Genomic DNA, 23,140 nt, shown 5'->3' on the forward strand with positions numbered 1-23,140 from the left:
AGAATGAGATTGAAAGACTTAAAAAGGTGACAGAAAATAGAGGAGGAGTAAAAAGGCTTGACAAGCAAAGCATCAGTGGAATCTTTTAGTATGAAAAAACTAAACTCTAGCTCATGTTGTTTCCTCACCATCTCAGGAGGAACACAGACACATGAAGATCATTGATGAGACAATGGCACAGCTACAGGACCTGAAGAACCAGCATCTCACTAAGAAGGGAGAGGTCAACGACAAGAACAAAGAGATGGAGGAGATCCGCAAGAAACTAGGATCTGCCAACAAGTGAGAATGTTAATATTTAATTCTCTCAATTCTTTAGATGTTTTTAAATCCAATGTTGGATATAAATTAAATGATTGAATTAGTAATTATTAGTTTTATTATTAAATATAAAATATTATCTTTGTTATTATTATTAATACATTAAAATAAAAAAGTTTGGCATCAGTAAGATTTTCAATGTGTTTTCAAAAATTCTCTTATGCTCATCAAGGCTGCATTTACTTTGAACAAAATAATGTTGTAAAATAATATTACCGTTTAAAATAATGGTTTTCTATTTTAATATATTTTAAAATATAATTTATTACTGTGATGCAAAGCTAAATTTTCATCAGCCATTGCTTCAGTCTTTATTGTCACATGATCCTTCAGAAATCAGTCGAATATGTTGATTTATTACTTTTATTAACACTGTTGGAAACAGTTGTGCTGCTTTATACTTTTTGGAACAAGTGATTCTTTTTTGGGGATTCTTTGAATAAACTGTTAAACAGAACAGCATTTATTCAAAATGGAAATCTTTTCTAACAATATAAGTCTTTACTATCACTTTTTATCAATTTAACACATCCTTGCTGAAAAAAGTATTAATTAAAAAAAAAAAGAATAAATAAAAATTTACTGACCATAAACTTTTAAATGGTATTTCTTTTTTAACTTTTTATTTAATAAAGAATCCTGAGGTTTCAACAAAATTTTAAGCAGCACAACTGTTTTCAACATTGACAATAAATCAGCATATTAGAAAGCTGACAATGCAGCTTTCCATTGAAGGAATAAATTACATTTTAATATATATTCACATAGAAAACTGTTATTTTATATTGTAATGAAACTGTTATTTTTTCTGGATTGTTGATCAAACAAATGCCTTGATGAGTATAAGAAGCTTCTTTTAAAAAAAACACACGTAAAATATGTGCAATTTATAAAAATAATTATTATATGTATGTAATATTAGAGAGCTGACCCAGCTGCAGAAGGAAGTAACTGCCATTGAAACCAAGCTGGAACAGAAACGCAGTGACAGACACAACTTATTGCAAGCCTGCAAGATGCAGGACATCAAACTGCCCCTCAAATCAGGGACAATGGATGACATCAGCCAGGGAGAGGTACAGACAAACACATCCACTTTTCTGAACACATTCCTACATACTCAGACACATTGATCTGTCTACATAGGGAAGTTCACAAGTTGAGGATTCGATCAGCAGCCCGAAGGCATCAAGTTCTGTACATGCCAAAGAGGCCCTCATCGAGATTGACTACAGCAACTTGAATGAGGACCTCAAGGTAATGTAATGTTGATGAAATATTATGAATTTGTTGCTTAACAAGCAACCTGGACTAATCAAAAGTTATATCAAATCTTTCTTTAGGATGCTCTGTCAGAAGATGAGATCAAGGGAGAGATGAACACCCTACAGCAGAGACTGAACGAGCAGCAGAGCATCCTGCAGAGAATCAGCGCACCCAACATGAAGGCCATGGAGAAACTCGAGAGTGTTAGAGACAAGTTCCAGGAGACCAGTGATGGTGAGCCCAAAAGTTCAGGCTAATCTTGACCTGAGTAGTCTACCTGTGACCTTCAGAACAATGTCTGGGGGACACATTGAGTCATTCATTCATAGTGATGCACAAAGGAAATAGGTTTTATAAAACTAAAAATTACAATCAATAAGCATGCAAAAAGTTTATATTGTAGTCAATAATCAGGTGTGGGAGCCCTCTGTTGGTGAGGGGGAGGAACGACAGAGTCTAGACAGGGAGCAAATAAGAAATATGTCAGTTTACATTCTTTCTTTCTATATTTCTTATTTAAAATCATTTTAAAATCATGTAGTAATCAAATAAAAACATGCAGCCCACTTGGAAGTATGCTGAGGCTCCTTAGCTTGAGAACCACTGGCCTAAATAACCAATAGCTACAATATCTACCTTTTTCTTATGTATCCATAAAGTTCAGCTGACATGTTTCTGCTAACAAAGACATATATTGATGTGCCTTACAGAGTTTGAAGCTGCTCGGAAAAGAGCAAAGAAAGCCAAACAGGCATTTGAGCAGATCAAGAAAGAGCGGTTTGACCGCTTCAACGCTTGTTTTGAGTCTGTCGCCACCAACATTGATGAGATCTACAAAGCACTGTCACGTAACAGCAGTGCACAGGTTAATTAAAACACACTGAAATCTGATCTCACTCGCTCTTTTTTAAGGTTGATAACACAAGTAGAACTTTTAAGGATTTTTATATCCTTTCAGGCATTTTTGGGGCCAGAGAACCCCGAAGAACCATACCTAGATGGAATCAACTACAACTGTGTGGCTCCAGGAAAGAGATTCAGGCCAATGGACAACCTGTCTGGAGGAGAGAAAACTGTGGCAGCTTTAGCTCTCCTTTTTGCCATTCACAGGTGCAACAAAGATTTGCAAAAAATCTTAAAGGATTAGTTCATTTTCAGAACAAAAATGTACAGATGATTTACAAACCCCCTTATCATTCAAGATGTTCATGTCTTTTTTTCTTCAGTTGTAAAGAAATAGTTTTTTGAGGAAAACTTTTCAGGATTTTTCTTTATATAGTGGTCTTCAATGGTGCCCATGAGTTTGAACTTTCAAAATGCAGTTTAAATGCAGCCTCAAAGGGCTCTAAACGATCCCATCTGAGGAATAAGGGTCTTATCTAGCGAAACGATCGGTCATTTTCTTACATAAATGAATTTTTTTTTACACTTTTTAACCACAAAAGCTTGTCTGTGATGTGCATGCGTACTCTGTGCTCTCTGGTTCAAGACAGTTAGGGTATTTTGAGAAACTCCCATCTCAACTCCAAGATCGTTCTACATCGCTGTTTTACCTTTTTTTGTAAAGAGTGTTGATCTTTGCATGGTTACTTTGTAAACGCTTGGTTTAGAGCCCTTTGAAGCTGCATTTAAACTGCTAGTGTTGAGTTTGAGTCCACCTAAGTCGCGTCTGAGTCTTTAACCAATCAATTCCGAGGCGAGTCCAAAATGGGGCGAGTCGGACTCAAGTCCGAGTCCAAATGGGTCGAGTCCGAGTTGAGTCTTAGTCCAACCAAACACTACTGTTTGTCATTATCTTAACCTTGTTTTAACCTTTACAACTAGAATAAGGCAATGACAATTTGAATGTAACAAAAGCAAACCTCTATTGCGTATTGCCATTTTGATTTTTGATTTCACACCATCTCATAATTAGTGTCCTGCTCAGCAAACTTTAAGTCATGTAACAGAAGTTATGGCTGACTTGATTTATGTATTGTGACATATTTCAGAGTGAAACAGCTTTTAGAATGTGAAAATTATAGGACAGGACTTGACTTTATTTGTTGTTATATAGTAAACGTATATATTCAATAGGGTGGGTAGGAAGCTTAGTGAATGAGAACTGAGGAGCAGAAAATCCACCTTTTATCTCTTGATTGTGGCTGTGTGTGTTTTGGGTTTTATGTGATGAATAGTTAGACCTTAGACAGGTTAGATGGCATTTTACATTTTTTTTTTCTTGGATGAAAATGAGGCTGTAAGGGGTAATGACAGTTTTCAAGTAGCAGTCTATGAAGCCATTGAATAAAAGAATGAAAAAGGTAAAGTTGAGTTTATATTTAAAAATTTGGACTTTATTTTCTCAATTCCGAAATTATATCTCACAATTCTGATAAGAAAAGACATTCTCCCCTTTCCCCTTAGCTCAAAATCATGAGTTTATATCCCACACTTCCCTCAAAATTGACAAATAACTCAACTATTGTTGAGTAAAATTGAGTTACAAAGTCCGAAATATAACATAAACGACATATAAAACAATTCAGAATTGTGAGATTAAATTGTATTTTTCTGCCACCACAATGTGTGCGCAGCTGCAAGTGACGTAACTGTAATGTCAACTCCAAATTGGTCTATTGACAATGGGCCATTGAATTATTAGAAAATAATGCACACCCAAGTAAGTAAATTATCATTCTCAAGCTTACTGAAGGAAAATAAACAGTCTGTCACTTTAAGACTGGACGCACAGATCATATATTTTGACACATCTGTATTTCTCTCAACTGTTCCAATTCACTCAAGACAAAACCGACTGCATTTACATGAATACTCTTCAAGACGGTGCATTTTGAAATTACTTTTCGTGTAAGTGTGTAGCAATAACATGCAAAAGAGAACTTAATTCAGCATTCACACGCTGACTGAGAAGAGCTTTCAGTAATTCCCGAGTCAAGTCCGAGTAAAAATGCATCAGAGTGTGCTAAAAATTGTACTTGACACCGGACTCGAGTCCAAGAACCCCAACTCTATAAACTGCATTATGAAAGTTCAAACTTTTGGAAGTCCACCATATTTTCAAAAATCCTAAAAAAAAACACAATTTCTTTACGACTGAAGAAAGAAAGACATGAACATCTTGGATGACAAGAGGTTGAGTAAATTATCTGTACATTTTTGTTCTGGAAGTGAACTAATCCTTTAAAATTGTATGTTTTGCCCTCTAAATAAAAAATCTCAAAAATTGTATTCTTATAGCTACAAGCCTGCACCTTTCTTTGTCCTGGATGAAATTGATGCTGCTTTGGATAACACCAACATAGGCAAGGTATGTGTGTCTGTTTGTGAGAAGGCCTCTTTTAAATGCAAATGTGCTTACAACTGAACTAAATGGCATTGATATGAAATATGTATTTAACTTTTACTTTGCAGGTGGCCAACTACATAAAAGACCAGTCAGTCCAGAATTTCCAGGCAATTGTTATCTCTCTGAAAGAGGAGTTCTACACAAAAGCTGACTCCCTCATAGGAGTTTACCCTGAGGTTTGTCTTTCGGCAATGGGTTGTATAAATCTTAACAAAAGTAGTTTCCATCCCAAACTATCATTATATCGTTATTGTACACTGTGCTTTAGAGATGGCAACTTGAATAACTAAACTGTTTTGAATTTTCTTTTCTTTTTTTTTGTATTTTTCATTTTACAGCAAGGAGATTGTGTCATCAGTAAGGTGCTGACCTTTGATCTTTCCCAGTATCCCGATGCCAATCCCAATCCTAATGATTAGGTCCTGTTCATCTGAATTAATTGGTAGACAGCTGAAAGAATGATCAGTAGCATCTTTTAAAAACATGATTATAATCGTTGATGTTTACATAGGTTATAGATTTTGTTATTTGAATTCATAATGTTGCTAATATGTCTGCTGTATTGTATTATAAATAGTATGCATGATTGTGTAAGTGTTAATATTCTGTGTTCTGTGAATATTACTGACAGCTTTTCATGTTCAGTCTACAGTCAATGTTTTGTTTTCACTGTATCAACAGTGAATATTTTAGCTGCTATTGTGAAGTGTGCCTTGTGGATGATTCGTTCATTCAGTACAACATGGAATAACCAGTATTAACTGTTTTCATTTTCTGTCTTCATGGGAAAATATGTTATGTAAACTGTATTCAAGTTAAAAATAAGAGCTTGTGTCATGTGCTAAAGGCAGTTTCCACAAATATGGTATACTTCGGTGTTTTATGACATTTGTGCAAGGTGAGAAGCAAAATTTCCATGATTCTTTCCCAATAATTCTCAAAAATTGCACTCCCCATAAAGTATAAAAAAATAAGGCATCTCGAAATTAAGCTTAGTTTGGTTTTCTAAGGTTGATGATCAACATTTTCCAAACATAGAACCATGTTTTCTCCACAAAATGCACTTTGTAAAATCAAAAACATTTTTAATGTCATAATGTTGACATTTAATCTCATAATGTTGATTTTTTTTAAATGTCAAAATTATGATTTACCATAACATTATTTTTTCTATTATGTGCAAAAAACATTTGCTGAAAAATAAAAGTAAAATAGTTTCTACTTTTAACAGTTTCAGGATCTGTTTTGTACCCTATTTATGGAAAGTGCCATAACTGTCATTCTAAATGTTACATGGAACAAAAAAATAAATAAGAAAACATTTCAACCAAATGTTTCGGTTGTGACAATTTAATGGGATAACACCCCAAAAAAAGGATGTCAGTACTAAAACTTCACCAAATGTTTCAGTCGTGGCTGTTACAGTAGTGACAATTTTATGGGATAACACTAGGGTGACCAGATGAGATTGGTTGAAATTCGGGACGGGGGGGGGGGGGGGGGGGGGTAATGAATAATAAAGATAATGAATTTCAAACGAAAGTGTCTGAACCAATCATGTTTTTATTAATATAAGTAGCCTAACGTTATTTAAGTTGCGTTAGGCTATTTTTATACTTCAATCTGAAGTTAATGAAGCAATCATATTTTTATTAACAAGTACATATGCATATAAATTGATATAGCCTAATACGTAGGCTACAGAAGTATTATTTTGAACACGGTGCCTTCTTAAAGAAGGACGAGACCAACTTGTTGGTCTGTACTGTCGCGGTGTTGGTACAGTGTAATTTGCTGCTAGCAACATCTTAATGTTTATCGTTAAAAAATAAACAGTTATACTGTAAATGCAGTTAGATAACGTGAGAAACACCATAATAGCGAGATACTAATTGTCATATTTTTACGTTTTTAGTCTTTCTGCAATCTTTCTCTCACTGTGGGAGATTGAATGACTTTCAGTAAAGACTGCATTCAAGAAATACGATTTAAAAAAAATGTATGCTGAATGCAATTCGTTGCCTTGTGTTTTTTAAACACTATTTTCCTCTTTTCTATTGTCAAATGCCATTTTTGCTTGCCTTTTATAATATTCAGTTATGTTGTATATTTGAATATCATAAAATAACACGAATATATTACTTTTTTCTTATCTAACATTAAATCGTTAAATCAAAACATATAAAAAAGAGAGTGTTTGATCATGTCCAAATACACATTCAAATGTATTTTACCTTAAATATCAAACTAACTGTAATATAAATACTATATTAGAAAATGTTATCTTTTAAATGGTCAGGATCATTATTGCACATATTATTTAGTACAAAAAAAGCCTCCTCAAATATTAACTAAATAGAACTTAACTATATATTACAATTATTTAATTGAATTGAATAAAAGTTACGTGTTTGGTCACATTTGACTGCCAAAAAGTATGAGAACATATTAATTATGTCTCTTTATCACTGCCCAGAATAAAATGCGATTGTAAAGCGTATTCAGAGAAGTTATCAATACACAATCAATGCACATTATGTGTTAATAATTACTCGAAATTGATGCAAATATAGTAAAACTGCTGTCTATCCTACATAAACCCATTAGGTGCGTTCGACTTCATGCGGCGCTGCGCAGACCGATCGGCGGCTGACTTGAAGTAGTGCATGCCGGTTAGAAATTTTGTCCGACTTGAACCGGCGCCGACGCCACGTGACGTTCACGTGCGGCATCAAAGTAACGCGAGAGCGTTCCGAGAACAGCCGGCTTGCTCAGCCAGCGCAACATTTCAGAAGGGACTGCGCCAGGCTGTGATGACGTCACAGCTTCTCATGATTGGCCACATTCACCACATGACGATAATCACGCGTGTTTCATGCATAACAAATCAATTTGCATGCCATTTCGTAAATAGTTTACGATCTTTTGACTGCAGTACATTTTTTCCCTTAAATTCTTTATACTGGATTTGTGCATAAGTTTATTATTGTACTTTTTTCATACAGACCACTTATAGTTTTCAGCTGCATATTTAAGTAATATTTTTTATGGAATAACTAAAATGTCACAGACATTTAATCTAATGTGGTCAACAATGATTGATGCTGAAATCTGTAGTTGCTGCTTTACTTGCATGTGCTGCATTTCTTCCAACAAAAAAAGGTATTTCTATAGCTTCCAGTTAATCTGCAATAAAGTAGGCAAACGCCACGTGATCTGCCATGTTTGAGAGAGCAACGAGATCCCCAATTTGTCCGACTTGACGGCTCCGTTTTCAGCTCCTCCCCGACTGCTTTCGGCTAATCTCGCCGATCGGTCTGCGCAGCGCAGCATGAGCTCGAACACACCTATTCAAACACATTGGAGCGCGGAGTTGTTTGGAACTATTGGGCGCTCCACGAACCACGTGACCGCGCGGCGGCGAGATCAGAGCGTGTCGTAGCTCTCTTTCTCTATGGCTCTGGGTATATCTAAAAAAAACAAAAAACAAGATGCTGCAGCCAATGTGCAGCCGGCGGATGACTCAACCTCGCTCCACGGACAGTTTTTATGTTTTATCAGACAATAACTATATTTAAGATATTGCTTCAGCATAATTTTCGGGACAATTAGAGCGGGATTCGGGATTCGGGACAGCAGCTTAGATTTCGGGACTGTCCCGAATTTTTCGGGACGTCTGGTCACCCTAGATAACACCCCAAAAAAGAAAGATGTCACTACCGATACCACCAAATGTTTCAGTTGTGACTGTTTTGGTAGTGACAATTTTAGGAAAAAACACCCGAAAAAAACAAGGATGTCATTAACTAAACTTAACAAAATTTTTCGGTCATGACCGTTCCGGTAGTGACCATTTTAGATACTTTTGAAGCTAGCCCAAAGATGCTAATCAGCACATGGTTAGCTAACATAGTTCTGAACAGTTGAACTCATAAAAAATGAAATGTTATGGAATAACTTCCAAAAAAATGTGTTTAATTCTAGAAAAATGGTGTTCGGTGACATTCTTCAAAGTTGCACACAGATTTTTCATGCTTTTGAACACTTTTACCTCAAAATGATGGGGTCTATCTACTCACCATGTAGCTATGATAGAGAGTAACACATAAATATTTTCTAATTATCAACGTAGGAGTGTAGTTAAAATCAGTCTCAGCCAATGGACGAAAACATACACTGTTACGGTAGTTACCGAAAAATGCGGTACATTAATGCCGTGTTCCAGGCAACCCGCTACCGTGTTTTTCCAACCTTCTTCCCATGAAAGTGCACTGGAACGGCAGTCAAACCCGTGACTTCCCACCCCTGAACTCGTATTAGATCGATGTACTCCCAGTTCCGAGCTCTGATGTCACATAGGGTAAAGACTAGAAGGGATACATGATTCGCTACTGGGCATGCGCACATCAATCTAACATTATTTTTATCACACTGTACAACAATAATACTGTTTTTTTTTTTTATTATAGTAAGGGCTAAGTTTAGGGTTGGGGTAGGTGTAGACGTTAAAAAAACACAATCTAATAGGTAGAAAAATTTATTTCATTGTTAGTTTCCGGTCGTAGACGTATCCCTTCTAGCCGTCACATAGCCCGCGAAACAACAATGGCAGCCCCTACGGATGCGGTGTTTATGCAAGTGGTACACGGGGGAAAATAGATTTTAGGATAATATAACGTTGCAATCAAATTAATAATATAATAATAATTGCGCTCAGGCAGTTTGACGTGACTTGCCTGGAACGCTACAAAGTCTTGAGTCGTGGTTTGAAGTCGTGATTTACAGGCTCAAAAACCTGCCTGGAACGCAGCAAAAGTTTCACAGTTTACAAAGAAAATAAAAAATTCAAAAAGTAATTTTTTTAAACAACAATGCAATAAAAGGCAAAAATGATTTCAATATCATTTTCATAAGTTGAAATTTAGTGGTTAGGGTTCGGGACAGCCGCCTCCTAATTGGAAGTACCCACTAAATGATAATTTATATATAATTAAGCGTACTAATATTTTAAATATTATTGTGGGTTTCAATAAATAATAAAAGGATCTTAGTAAACAACTTTTTTTTTTGTTGTATGACAGCAGTTTGCACCAATTCTGTAGAATGGCCCATATAAACAAACCAGAACACACCAGACATTCTTACCCACTCACACACCCATAAAGCTAACATTAGACCTCTATTTTCACGTGGGCTCATCCTCACCGGCACAAAACCAACCTTGCTTGCACAGACAACCCCCGTCCTCGCTCTAGTTTATGACGTCAGCCAGCACCCATTGGTCGCATGTTATTTCTTGGGTTCGGTTGCGGTGCAGAGAACGCCCAACGTGTCAGTCGGCGCTCAAGATCTCCAGTAACTCCTTGCAGTGGACTGGTTTGATCAGACTACTACATCCCACCGCCGCTTACATTTAAATCCCCTGGCAATGGACAACATTAAAGACGGGTGGTTCACCGAAACGTGCACGTTATGGCCTGGTCAAGCGATGAGTCTTCAAGTGGAGGAAGTGTTGTATCATAAAAAATCCAAGTTCCAGGATGTAATGGTTTTTAAAAGGTGAGTCCTGGTGCAAAGTGGCTTAAATTAGCATGCTCGCTAACTTGCAGTGTTTACCGGCAGCGCGTAAGTGAAGCTATCGGTCATAGCTGGTGGAGATAGTGCTGTGATTTTTCTCACTTTTCTCGGAGCTGTCCACTCAGCAAGCACGTTGGCTTATGGATGTCTTGCTATGTGGGTGGCTGCTACTAGCCTGCTAACTGCATCGCCTGCTGTAGGTCTGGCGTGGCATTGAGAGTTAAAACTATAGGAGCGCATTGGTTTTTATTTTAAATCTGTATTATACGTTAAACGTTTCATTACAAAGGTCAAACATTAAAGAAAATATAAATGATAACACTAATATTTAGACCCGTACTTGTGTGGTACATTAGAAAATGAAAAGAACATTAATTTTGACAGCGTGTCCATGGTCTGTATCTGCTATTTAAACACTTATACATTTATTCACTGGCTTGTAACTAGAGTCATCCATACGGTTGGCAATGCAGATTTAAGGTTGCTATTATTACTTCTGCCCTGAAAATCAATGAAATGAAGTATTTGCACATACAGGGTGTTGCCCAATAGGATATGTGATGAGAGTCCAGAGCTGTCAGCTGTCTTCTCAAATCACACATGCTTGGTTGCCGTCCTTAAAGGGATAGTTCACCCTCAATTGAAAATTATCTAATGATTTACTCACCCTCAAGCCATCCTAGGTGTATATGACTTTCTTCTTTCAGACAGATACAATTGGAGTTATATTAAAAACTGTCCTGACTCTTCCAAGCTTTATAATGGCAGTGAATAGGTCTTGAGATTTTAAAGTCTTATAAAGTGCATCCATCCATCATAAAAAGTACTCCACATGGTTCCGGGGGTTAACAAAGGCCTTCTGAAGTGAATCGATGCATTTGTGTAAGAATAATATCCATATCTAAAACTTTATAAACCACAAGCTACGATGAGAACATGCTAGTCTCACGAGAACCAAGTTTTAAATGCAGCAAAGGAAAACCACTCTCCTCTTGGCTTATATCGAAATCCTCCTACATTTTTCTTTACAAATCCTCAAAGCCTTCTCACCGAACCTCACTGGAATACTTTTTATGATGGATGGTTGCACTTTATTGGACTTCAAAATCTCAACACCCATTCACTGACATTATAAAGCTTGGAAGAGCCAGGACAATTTTTTTTTAACAAACTCAGATTGTATTAGCTTGAAAGAAGAAAGTCATATACACCTATAGCTTGAGGGTAAATAAATCATGGGGTAATTTTCATTTTTGGGTGAACTATGCCTTTAAGGATACTTTAAATAGATCTGTTATGCTTTTTCCCCCCTTTTTGTTGTACATTTCATTGTTTAATGTATAAAAATGATCATTGTTGCTTCTCTTCTTGCAGTAAAACGTATGGAAATGTGCTGGTTTTGGATGGAGTCATCCAATGCACAGAACGAGACGAATTTTCTTATCAAGAAATGATTGCCAATCTACCTCTCTGCTGCCACCCTTGCCCAAAGAAGGTATGTGGTCACATTTTGCGTGTTGTATAAATATGATTTGGAAAAACTGAAACTTTTGAGTGTTTGGTTTCTGCATGTTACCGCATTTTCCTTTGGTTTAGATGTTTTTCCCCATTCCTTTCATCAGGTTCTCATCATTGGTGGAGGAGACGGTGGTGTCCTGAGGGAGGTTGTCAAGCATCCGCTGGTGGAGTCTGTTGTTCAGTGTGAAATTGATGAGGTTTGTATCCAGTTAAACCTGAATGTATGCCTGCATTCAAAAGACTTTGGTTGGGAATTTTATTCAACGAGGATGCATTAAACTGCTGAAAAATGACAGTAGTGACATCAAAAAATTTGAAAATGGTGTCACGGATCCCACAGAAATTAAGAAATGTTTCTTGAGCACCAAATCAGCATATTAAAAATGATTTCTGATAGATCATGTGATACTGAAAACTAGAGTAATGGCTGTTGCATTGTCATCAAAGGAAAAAAATACATGTAAGTCTAATTTATATTGAATTTGAATTTTTTTAATATAATTAAATGTTACTGTTTCTACTGTTTCTTTAAATCATATAAACATAGCTATGATGAGACTTCTAAACATTAATAAATGTTGCAGTATATATTAACATATTTTTAAAAATTTGCCTCTTTGTCAAGTCTGTTTAATCTTGCTGTATTTAATCTCCATGTATGACACACTGAAGGTATCAGAAACTCACTCTGGAAATTAATTGAGCAGCATATCTTAAGGTTATGATTAATTATTTCATGCTTAAACATGCTTATTAATTTCACGGATCACATTTTTCCGCAGGATGTAATAAATGTCTCCAAGAAGTACCTCCCTGGAATGGCAAAAGGCTTCTTCAGCCCCAAACTTACTCTGCATGTAGGTGACGGCTTTGAATTCATGAAAAAGAATCAGGATGCTTTTGACGTCATCATCACAGACTCCTCAGACCCTGTCGGTATGCAGCCCAATGTGTGGCAATGAAGTTTCTTCTTTGCATTGGTAAATAATGATGTTGCCATTGACTGCCAGACAAAACATGGTGTTCATTTCAGGCTGATCTCATTTCACCCTGTCACAGGTCCGGCTGAAAGCTTGTTTAAAGAGTCGTACTATCAGCTCATGAAAACGGCACTTTGTGAGGGAGGAATTCTCTGTTGTCAAGGTTGATATCATTGCAAATCTACAAAAAAAACTAAATTCAGAATATTGTTGACATGCATTTGGCAAGTTTGTAATTTTTGCTTGCAATTTCACAGGAGAGTGTCAGTGGTTGCATTTGGAGCTAATAAAGGAAATGCGGACCTTCTGTAAGACCCTCTTTCCTGTAGTAGACTATGCATACTGCACCATTCCAACATATCCAAGTGGACAAATCGGCTTCATGCTTTGCAGTAAAAACCCGGTACGGTTTTTCTTATTAGCATTTAATAACGCTGCTTTTGTTTGAATAACTTCACTATACCTTTTTATTGATATTTTTTTTGTAACTTTATCCCCTGGTTTCACAATTCAATCCTAGACTAAAATGTAAGTCTGAGCTGTTTCAACTGAAAGAAACTTGCACTGACTGATCTGAAAATATATCTGTGCCTTTGTTTTGTCTCAAGATACCAGTAATGCACACCATTAATGTTTTTTTAAGTATGTTCATAAAAATTACTTAAATGTCCTAATTGTGCTATGGCTTAATCCTGGTTTAGTCTAAGCTCTGTTTATGAAACCAGGCCTATATTTTGCAATTGTGAATCTTGCAATTCTGACTTTATAACATGCAATTGACAGTTTATACAGTATCACACAATTCTGAGAAAATAAGTCAGACTTTACGTCCGCAATTCTTTCTCAGAATTGCACAATTCTGACTTTACAACACGTAATTGCCGGTTTGTATGACTCAGTTCAGTCAGAAATAGTGTCAGTTCAAAGAATAAAGTCAGAATTGCTAAATAAAAACTCTGACCTTTTTCCTTAGAATCGAATAGAATAGAATTGCAGCTGTTTAGTGATGTTTTAGTTATCAAATATGACTGAATGAATTCAAAGTGCACTTTTTCATTATGCAAAATGCAGGTTATAAACATTTTGGGTTTCTTCTCACTATATTCTTAGCACCGTATTACATAGCCTCAAGACCTTTGCAAAAGTAAAAAATATACAGACTTTTATATGTGCACAAGAAACCATTAAACTTAGCAAATAGGACAATGCACACTGATCTACCTATTGTACCCATTTTGTGGTGTGATTTCTTGGCCGCCACAGACTATGCGTTAAAGAGGCCTAAGACCTTGAAATATGGCATACTGCCCTAATGAAAGCCGAATTTTAGAAAATAGGTTAAATAAAACTAGAAATTGTAATGGGTAAACATGCAAAAAATGATCATGCACATGTAGTTTCTTAAGAGCATGTAAAAGTATTTATTTATTTTAGGTGCTTTGTATGTTGCGAGAAAATCAGTGAAAAAAAAAAAAAAAACTCAAACTAAAAGAAAATTAAAATATTTACAGATGCTACTTTTATATACCAAATATAAATCTAATAATAATGCTTGGAAATGAAAATGTGTAAGAACCCTGGTAGAAATATTAGGCAGAACAATTGGTTTCAACATTGTTTCTTTAGCAGCAAATCAGCATATTAGAAAGATTTCTGAAAAATCATGTGACACTGAAGACTGGAGTAATGATGCTGAGAATTCAGCTTTGCATTATAGGAATAAATTACATTTTAAAATATATGAAATATAAAACAGTTACTTTACATTGTTATAATATTTCACAATATTACACTGTGTACTGTATTTTTGATCAAATAAATGCAGCCTTGGTGACCATAAGAGACAAAAAACAGTTCCAAACTTTTGAATGAAAGTGTATTTATAAAATAAGAATAATAATAATATCATTAGTAAATTAATTTTTTTGCTTATTGCAGAAAACTAATTTCCGTGAGCCATTACGAGAACTACCAAGGGATGAGATCGAGAGCATGAACCTCAAATATTACAATCCTGAAATCCACCGTGCTGCATTCATCCTCCCAGAATTTGCCAGAAAGGTAAGACGCAGCCTTTTATTTTTGATTAATTGTGCTCTAGTAAAATTTAAGGAAAATGAAATGACCCACTGTTTACACAGGTACTAAGTGAAGCGTAAATGGCTTCATGGGTGCCATCTCGTCAACACGCTGCCTTCTGTGAAAGCAGAACAAAACCCTCCCCACAACTGCAGTAGCTCCCTCAGTGCATCCCTCTCCGGCTTTTGATTGGTCAACGGACTGCTAATGGACAAGTGCAAATGCCTTCTGTGGGGAAATTCCGTTTGTCTGTCCAGTTTCATCAGTGCTTCTGTCTTATTGTTTCCTTTTACTTTTCCACCTACTACATCAAACGTTCTGAACTGTACAAACTGACAATCATGCATGTTCTGTGACAAATTCCACAGTCTTTCTCTTACTTGTGTTGAGTATGAGAAAAGGGTGCAACCTTCCACTACAACTGTCTTTTTTGGTGTTACTTCATTAAATAAGCATGCAGGTATTTTAAATAAACTGCATATCTTCTCTCTAAACTCTTTAGAAGACTTTGAAGAGGTCAGTAACAATTATAGATTTTCTTAACATACTGTATTATGGTTTCACTTTATGGGGCAGTTTATCACTGTCAAATGTAAGGAAAGTCTATTTAGTATTGTTATGATTTCTAAAACGATTACTTGAGAGTCTCCACAGAAGATGCTTACTGTAACTAGCAAATTTGTAGTCTATTTTCTCTGGTTAATATTATCTAACATAAATGGTTGTGTTTTCCCTCTTAACCTGTGAAGGTGGCATATGGGCTCTCTGTGGGTGACTTGTGTGCTCTGACTCATGAACAATTACATGATGTGATTTTTTTTGTAGAGCAAATAGTGTTTGGTATGAAGCCTTTTTGAGTGATATGCTATAGTGTATTGCAAACGTATGCTTATGGTCAATGAACAATGTGTGATGGAACGATTTTGAGGTGTCTTTTAACATTAGAAATACTGGAAGTCTCACACAGTGAGACACTGTCTTAATAATGAATATAATTATGGAACTATACGACAAAATAACAGTGCATTTGATGGATAGCTAAAGATTTTTAAGGACTTTTAAGGATAGTTGCATAGGACAAGCAATTTTGTACTCTGTCAAATTTAACAGTATGGAAGAGGGTTGATCTGTCCTTTTACCATTTAATGTTTGTGATGTACATTTCATTTTGCGAATTTCATAAATTGTTTTGAAATAAAAATGATGTAACCACAACTGATTAATTTTCTATAAAGTTCCTAAAGTTATCTAATTATCTAATCTAATTTTCTAAGAGTAGCATCGATTCAATTCACGTTTGGCTACGTTACGTATAATCAAACGTTTGATGGTAAAGTGCCTTTCTATCCGTTAGATGGCGCCATTGTTGCTATATTCGGCCTACAAACATCCTAGCATTATTTGATTGCAGTGATGCATGGGTATGTTTGTGAAGAGTATCAGGAGTCACTTTGCAGGTAAATATTCCACCTGCCAAAAATTAAAATACTCACCCTCATGTCGTTCATCTTCGGAACACAAATGAAGAAACTTTTGATAAAATACGAAGCTTTGGTAGAGAACAGCGGGACTGACACATTCAAGTCCCAGAAAGGTAACGTAGTCCATGAGACGACAGTGTTTCAAACCAAAATGTTAATAAGCTACGAGTATACCTTGTGCGCAAAGAAAACAAAAAGGAAATTTTACTCAACATTTTCTTCTCTTCGACGCGCGTTCACAAGAGTTCACAATTTAAGATATTTTGGATGAAAACCAGGAGTTTTGTGGTTGTCCCATTGACTGCCAGATTTATCTAATGTCTACTTTAGTTTTTTTAATTGAATTTTATTTTTATCAAGTTAAACTAAATTAAAATGATCAGTGTTGCAACTAGATGCATGTATGTACATGTGTGTGTGTGTGTGTGTGTGTGTGTGTGTGTGTGTGTGTGTGTGTGTGTGTGTTTCAGTTAATGTTTATTTCATTAAAAGTAATCTCTCTATTGTAACCCTGATATGAAGTCATCAAAACTCCCGCTGAGACAACAGGAGGATGTGGATTGGCATTTTACTCTGACGCAGACATGTTTGAGGTTGGTTGGGAAGTGAACGTTAGATGTGTTTGGCACTGGTCAATTGGCATGAATTCTTCAAACGCACTTTATCACGATTCGGCTGGGGGCAGCTCATCTCAACGCTGTGTTAATCTCTACAGAGCCCGGGGCCCTGAAGTCTGTCCGTATCTGTCTGCTGTGAAAAATGCGCTAAAGCGCGGGTATTAGGGCTCCTGGCCACGTGAACTCAGTCGGGGTGTGTGTATGCATATCCAAAGAGGTGTGTGGGTGCCAGAAAAGCTGACCGGAATGAGAACATGACAGGAGCCCATGACCAAGACATGTTTTATTTTGACTGCCCAACTGGTCTGGTAGGCTACCATTTCTCATTCTGGTTTAATTAAACACTCAGTGTAAACACATATAGACTGATTATGCAAACTGCACAGCGCTTTGAGTGTAGTGCTGTCTGTACAGTAGAGTATGTAAAACATTAAAGTCACCATGAACATTTATTTTTTTATTTATGTGCCTTTGTAGTGGTTAATCAAAAACAATAACATCCCCTACTACCCTCACAATGTTGTCTATTCTTTGATGACGTATGCACTGGCAAGAGGGCGGGACAATAATCCAGTCACTTATGATTGCAGCAGTTAGCAAATGAAAATACCTAATTCCTGATGGACAAATCAAGCCCCGTGCTACATTTTTGTCTTGTTCAAGAAGCATTTCACTTGGATATTCAATTGAGGTCAAAAGTTTGCATACACCTTGCAGAATCTGCAAAATGCTAATTAAATAAGGATTATACAAAATGCATGTTACTTTTTTATTTAGTACTGAACTGAAGAAGATATTACACACAAAAGATGTTTACGTATCACCCATCACCCACAAGAGAAAATAATAGTTAAATTTATTAAAAAAATACCCTGTTTAAAAGTTTACATACACTTGATTCTCAATACTGTGTTGTTACCTGAATGATCCACAGCTGTTTTTTTAGTGATAGTTACAAGTCCCTTGTTTCTCCTGAACAGTTGAACTGCCTGCCGTTCTTCAGAAAAATCTCACAAAATGTCCCACAAATTCTTTGGTTTTTCAGCATTTTTGTGTATTTAAACCCTTTTTAACAATGACTGTATGGTTTTTCACACTGAGGACAACTGAGGGACTCATATGCAACTATTACAGAAGGCCTAAACACTCAATGATGCTTCAGAAGGGAACAATGCATTAAGGGCCAGAGGGTGAAAAGTTTTTGAATTTGAAGATTATGGTAAATTTAACTTATTTGTCTTCTGGGAAACATTTAAGTATCTTCTGTAGCTTCTGAAGGGCAGTAATAAATAAAAAATATGATATTTAGGCAAAATAAGAAAAATGTAAACATTTTCATTCTGTTCAAAAGTTTACATCCCTGGCTCTTAATGCATGTTCCTTCTGGAGCAACGGTGAGCGTTTGAACAAAATTTTCAGGTGAACTAATCCTTTAATAATTTTTCTATTAGATTTGCTGCTGTAGTACTGTATGACTACACAACCTCGTTTGCTTTTTGTGCTAATGTTTGTCTCACTTGGTATTCTTACATGGTAAAATCCGCAGTTACATTTCCATAAAAGACTTAATTCTTGTTATTCATCTTCTTTTCAACCACGGATCAAAAGCATCTTCTTTCTCCCTAAAGACAGTTTTCTCAGCTGTTCCAGGTGCCAGACGGTTCGATGGCAATCTGAAGGAGAAGGAGGAGGAGTTGTGCTCAATTACACGTTGGAATGGGAGCAGACTGCCACTGTACACAACAAAACGGGTTAGTTTGATTTCCTTGTATTGAAATCACAATGCAGCTCTGAGTGAGAACGCCGCGTAATTACAGCGTACGTCTGACCGCCGTACTTCCTAAAACATGATTCGCTCTCTGCATGTCATTTCACTCTCTACAGAAATGTAAATCATAATTAGCATAAACAATGAGCGGCCCACAGAACTTTTCACGTTATCGTATCGCCGTCATCATCGGTGTTTTTTTTCCTTGCATCCGTTTTAACTGAAATCAGGACCATTTTTAGAGCTATGACGTGAGCGTTGTGGCGCAGTCCTCCCCACCGGCACAACGTCTGGTTTGTTGGGGGGTTAACTACTCAATGCCTTTGTTAGTTCCTAAGCCACCCACTCCCCCACCCTCTCCCCTCCGTCCTCCAACCACTGCGTCAGTAGGGGACTGGAACGAGAGGTATATAAGGACCCTGCCACCTGAAGCGCTCAAAAACCAAGATCTCTCCAGCTTCACTCTGCACCAGGAGCTACAAGGACTTCGAAGTTCCTGCTTCGCTTCTCTGACCGACCTTTCTGCGCACTTTAACTTCAACTGTTTTGTCAGTATGCAGCTTTTGTCCAGCCTAGTGTCTCTTTTGCTGGTGCTGTATAGTGTCAGAGCAGCAGCTGTGCTTCCACTGGAGGAGAGGAACCCGACACAAAGTAGGGTGAGTGGCTCTAAATGTGCTTCCACTTGTAGCTTTTATGGATTTACCAAGCATTTTAGACACATGTTGATGTTTAGTGTCCAAAAGAGCTGTATTATGATTATTATGAATAGTTGAAGCCTTTAAAATCTTGCACTCTAATTCAAGTCGAGTTGCTTTCTCACCAGGAGCTGAGCAAAGAGCGCAAGGAGCTGATCCTGAAGCTGATCTCTGGGCTGTTGGACGGAGTAGACAACAGCGTGCTGGCTGGGGAGATAGCGCCCGTCCCCTTGGATGTGGAGGAGCCCCTGGAGTCCCGTCTGGAAGAACGGGCCGTCTACAACCGGTTATCACAGCTGCCACAGCGCGACCGCAAAGCCCCCTGCAAAAACTTCTTCTGGAAGACCTTCACATCGTGTTAACGGTGCCAGTCCTGCAACGATGGCGCGATCCTCCCTGATACCTGACATGAACTGTGTAGACTTCCGCTGTACATACCATCTCCAGTGTCTGAAGAAAGGTCTCTGTGGACTTACTCTGACACAGTCTGTTTGTTAAAGACATTGATGATATTTATTTATTTATTTATTTATTTATTGATTAAGCTATTTATGGACCTTTGTTGTTTTTCAGCATTAAAAAAAAAGAATAGCATGGTTAAGATCTACATCTAGTTGCTTTTTTGATAAAAGATGTCTCATTTCCTGTGGTCAAACATTGTTAAACTGATGAATAAATATATAATTGATCACAGAGCCAGATGCGTTACAGTTGATGTAATAGTGCTACATATAAACATTTTCCCAAATGAACAAATTACGTAAAGGCTGTTTGTTACAAGCTCATCTGAATTGCATTTTCACAAGATGTGGTTGTTTGACTCTTAATACACCAGATTAATTGATTGACAGTTTGTGTGGTGGTAATTTTCCTTGTCAATGAATTATATGTAATTGCAGTTGATGAGAGGGTGTGCTTGAGGTCATTATTCTAAACTAAACCCTTGTCTAATTATTATTTCCTGGTGAATCCAAGGCTTTATAACATTTTTATTTCCGTACGGCACACGGGAAGGGAAAAATCGAAGGCAAAATCATTTTGAGACCATATTTTGAACACTCCAGTTCTTTAAGTACATCATGTATTTGTCCCATCAATGCTGCCAAAGACAAACTAGCTTTAAAAACATTTAAAAACAAGTCAGATTGAGTTAGAAATCCAGATGCAACACGTGCAGTAGGCCATCAGTCTAGTTTAATTATTTGTTCTCCAAATGTAGGCATACATGGTTACGCAAACCGTGTCTGCGTAAGTAGTTAATCACGTCTGTGCGTCATTGCTGTTGAATGTGAAACTAGTTGGCATCATGAATAAATATATATAACAGCGAATACATGACGTAACGGTAAAAATAGGAAAATGTGTACCTGGTTTCCTATCACTTCTCTTTTGTCCTTTCAATTAAAATGTCCACAAAAAAGGGTAATTTTTATGTTCTTTAAATCATTAGCATGTATTCAATTCAAGTTTATTTGTATAGCGCTTTTCATTATACAAATCGTTGCAAAGCAGCTTTACAGAAAATTAAAGCTTCTACAATATATTTAGTAGCTTTTCAGGGGTGATATCTCGGCCGAATATTGTCCTATCCTTACAAACCATACATCAATTGAGAGCTTATTTATTCAGGTTTTAGATGACGTATACATCCAAATTTCGAAAAAAATCTATCTATCTATCTATCTATCTATCTATCTATCTATCTATCTATCTATCTATCTATCTATCTATCTATCTATATATATATATATATCACTCAGTGTTTAGTTTAAAGTCTCAGTGAGATTGAAATAGGTCAAAATGTAGAGTAAATTTATTGCTAGATCAGTTTATAACTATGTCTCTCTTTAGCCTCAAAGTTAAAAATGTGAATGACTATATGTAAAGGAGATAGACCACCTTTGTTAACTGCCAAAATCTGCTTTTTGTCACCATAGGCCAACCTAAGCAATTTACTTGTTCATGTAATCACTGTATGTGTGTGTGTACCTGGTATTCATCACGTTATGGGGACCAAATGTCCCCACAAGGATAGTAATACCAGTAGATTTTGACCTTGTGGGGACATTTCTTAGGTCCCCATGAGGAAACAGGCTTATAAATCATGCACAATGAGTTTTTTTGATGAAGTAAAAGTGTGCACAATCTCCTGTGAGGGCTAGGTTTAGGTGTAGGGTAGGTGTAGGGCCATAGAAAATACGGTTTGTACAGTATGGAAACCATTACGCCTATGGAATGTCCCCATAAAACATGTAAACCCAACGTGTGTGTGTGTGTGTGTGTGTGTGTGTGTGTGTGTGTGTGTGTGTGTGTGTGTGTGTGTGTGTGTGTGTGTGTGTGTGTGTGTGTGTGTGTAAATGCCTGTTCATGTCTGTGTGCGCGTGTGACACATTACCAGCTGATCTACACCCAGCCGAAAAAATCACTTTCTAAGTTGAAAGAGAAAATGATGTCTGCAGTAGATATTTGATTCTGTAGTGCTGGGGTCACCCTGACCTCAATATTCTTCAATGAGTTCAAAGGTCAAATCCAGATGATACCAACAGCATCTTCAATGTTTAATTTTGCAATCTGTCTGCTCTTTTCTCAGAATACTGATGACAGATACTTAAAGGAGACCTATTATGAACCTTCAAGTGTCCCTAAAAAGTTTCTGCTTAAAATACCCCACAGATAATTTATTATATAATTGTGAAAATGCCCATTTTAAGTGGATGCAGAAATGTGCTATTTTCATGCATGTCTTTTTTAAATGGAAATGAGCTGCTGTTCCCCTGACTGTGCCATTACAGCTCGTACCTCAGATACTTTGCTAAAAAACATCTGTTTGGTTTTGATTATCATGTCTGTCGAGCTGATATAGGGTTTTCTGAGCACACACATCCGAAGCACGCACACAGAAAGCGTCTGTCACACAGTATGTGAGTACTAAATTAAGTTCTGTTTCATGTCTTATTGCGCTTAAACTGTCAAATTCACACAGGTTTATGTTAAAAACACACAAATTACAAAAACAGTTGGTTATGTCAGTGAAGGCAAACAGCTGGGAAAGAAATTGCATTTTTATATTAGATCAGTGTGACAGCAGCATAATATACAGTAAATAAATGAATAAATCCACTACTCTTGTCTACTCTGAGGCTGGGAAATAATGTTCTGTGCTCCTCAGCCAATGACAAAACACTTGAAAATGGCGGCATGGAAACGTGGATGGAAACGTGCGGATTAAGGGGCAGTAATATTATAATAAAATCCTCTGCCTACATCACAGGGAGAGCGAAAACTGAGTGGCTCGTTCTTTCACATGCTTGCAGAAAAAGGCTTACTGGGTTGTCCTTTTTCGTGTTTTCTGGGCTGGTATATGCACTGGGGACCTGATTTGCATGATATGTCACCTTTAATAGTTTCTAAATAGACATCAGGAGTACTCCTGATATTTTACGCTGTGTATGCAGTAAAAACAATTTAATATTTTACATCTGTATTAAC

The 23,140-nt window shown here is 36.7% G+C and overlaps 3 protein-coding genes across 3 annotated transcripts; all 3 read left to right on the plus strand.

Moving 5' to 3' along the window:
* Positions 1–6: 6 nt before the first annotated feature.
* smc1a (structural maintenance of chromosomes 1A) lies at positions 7–6,258 on the plus strand. Its single transcript, XM_073822842.1, has 10 exons — positions 7–26; positions 137–282; positions 1,244–1,397; positions 1,468–1,578; positions 1,665–1,821; positions 2,298–2,452; positions 2,546–2,697; positions 4,828–4,897; positions 5,002–5,112; positions 5,275–6,258. Exons 2-10 carry the CDS (start codon positions 152–154, stop codon positions 5,353–5,355), a joined length of 1,122 nt encoding a protein of 373 aa, XP_073678943.1. The 5' UTR covers positions 7–26; positions 137–151; the 3' UTR covers positions 5,356–6,258.
* A 3,916-nt stretch (positions 6,259–10,174) lies between these two features.
* On the plus strand, positions 10,175–15,584 carry srm (spermidine synthase). Its single transcript, XM_073823519.1, has 8 exons — positions 10,175–10,495; positions 11,888–12,008; positions 12,136–12,228; positions 12,814–12,967; positions 13,091–13,174; positions 13,269–13,414; positions 14,950–15,072; positions 15,153–15,584. The coding sequence occupies exons 1-8, from the start codon at positions 10,365–10,367 to the stop codon at positions 15,168–15,170; spliced, it is 870 nt and encodes a 289-aa protein (XP_073679620.1). The 5' UTR covers positions 10,175–10,364; the 3' UTR covers positions 15,171–15,584.
* Positions 15,585–19,387: 3,803 nt separating this feature from the next.
* Positions 19,388–20,499, plus strand: sst6.1 (somatostatin family member 6.1). The gene is made up of 2 exons (XM_073823782.1): positions 19,388–19,612; positions 19,780–20,499. Exons 1-2 carry the CDS (start codon positions 19,511–19,513, stop codon positions 20,011–20,013), a joined length of 336 nt encoding a protein of 111 aa, XP_073679883.1. The 5' UTR covers positions 19,388–19,510; the 3' UTR covers positions 20,014–20,499.
* Positions 20,500–23,140: the final 2,641 nt, after the last annotated feature.

Source organism: Garra rufa, chromosome 18 (assembly GCF_049309525.1).
Source record: "Garra rufa chromosome 18, GarRuf1.0, whole genome shotgun sequence".
In the NCBI taxonomy this organism is placed as follows: Eukaryota; Metazoa; Chordata; class Actinopteri; order Cypriniformes; family Cyprinidae; genus Garra; species Garra rufa.

Excerpts from the sequence above, each read along its gene's own strand:
- sst6.1 (XM_073823782.1), top strand. The coding sequence starts at position 19,511 with ATGCAGCTTTTGTCCAGCCTAGTGTCTCTTTTGCTGGTGCTGTATAGT. Across the intron at positions 19,613-19,779 it reads GGAACCCGACACAAAGTAGG|GAGCTGAGCAAAGAGCGCAA; the intron begins GTGAGTGGCTCT and ends CTTTCTCACCAG.
- srm (XM_073823519.1), top strand. The coding sequence starts at position 10,365 with ATGGACAACATTAAAGACGGGTGGTTCACCGAAACGTGCACGTTATGG. Across the intron at positions 12,229-12,813 it reads TTCAGTGTGAAATTGATGAG|GATGTAATAAATGTCTCCAA; the intron begins GTTTGTATCCAG and ends ATTTTTCCGCAG. Across the intron at positions 12,968-13,090 it reads AGACTCCTCAGACCCTGTCG|GTCCGGCTGAAAGCTTGTTT; the intron begins GTATGCAGCCCA and ends ACCCTGTCACAG.
- smc1a (XM_073822842.1), top strand. The coding sequence starts at position 152 with ATGAAGATCATTGATGAGACAATGGCACAGCTACAGGACCTGAAGAAC. Across the intron at positions 283-1,243 it reads AAACTAGGATCTGCCAACAA|AGAGCTGACCCAGCTGCAGA; the intron begins GTGAGAATGTTA and ends ATGTAATATTAG. Across the intron at positions 1,398-1,467 it reads ATGACATCAGCCAGGGAGAG|GGAAGTTCACAAGTTGAGGA; the intron begins GTACAGACAAAC and ends CTGTCTACATAG.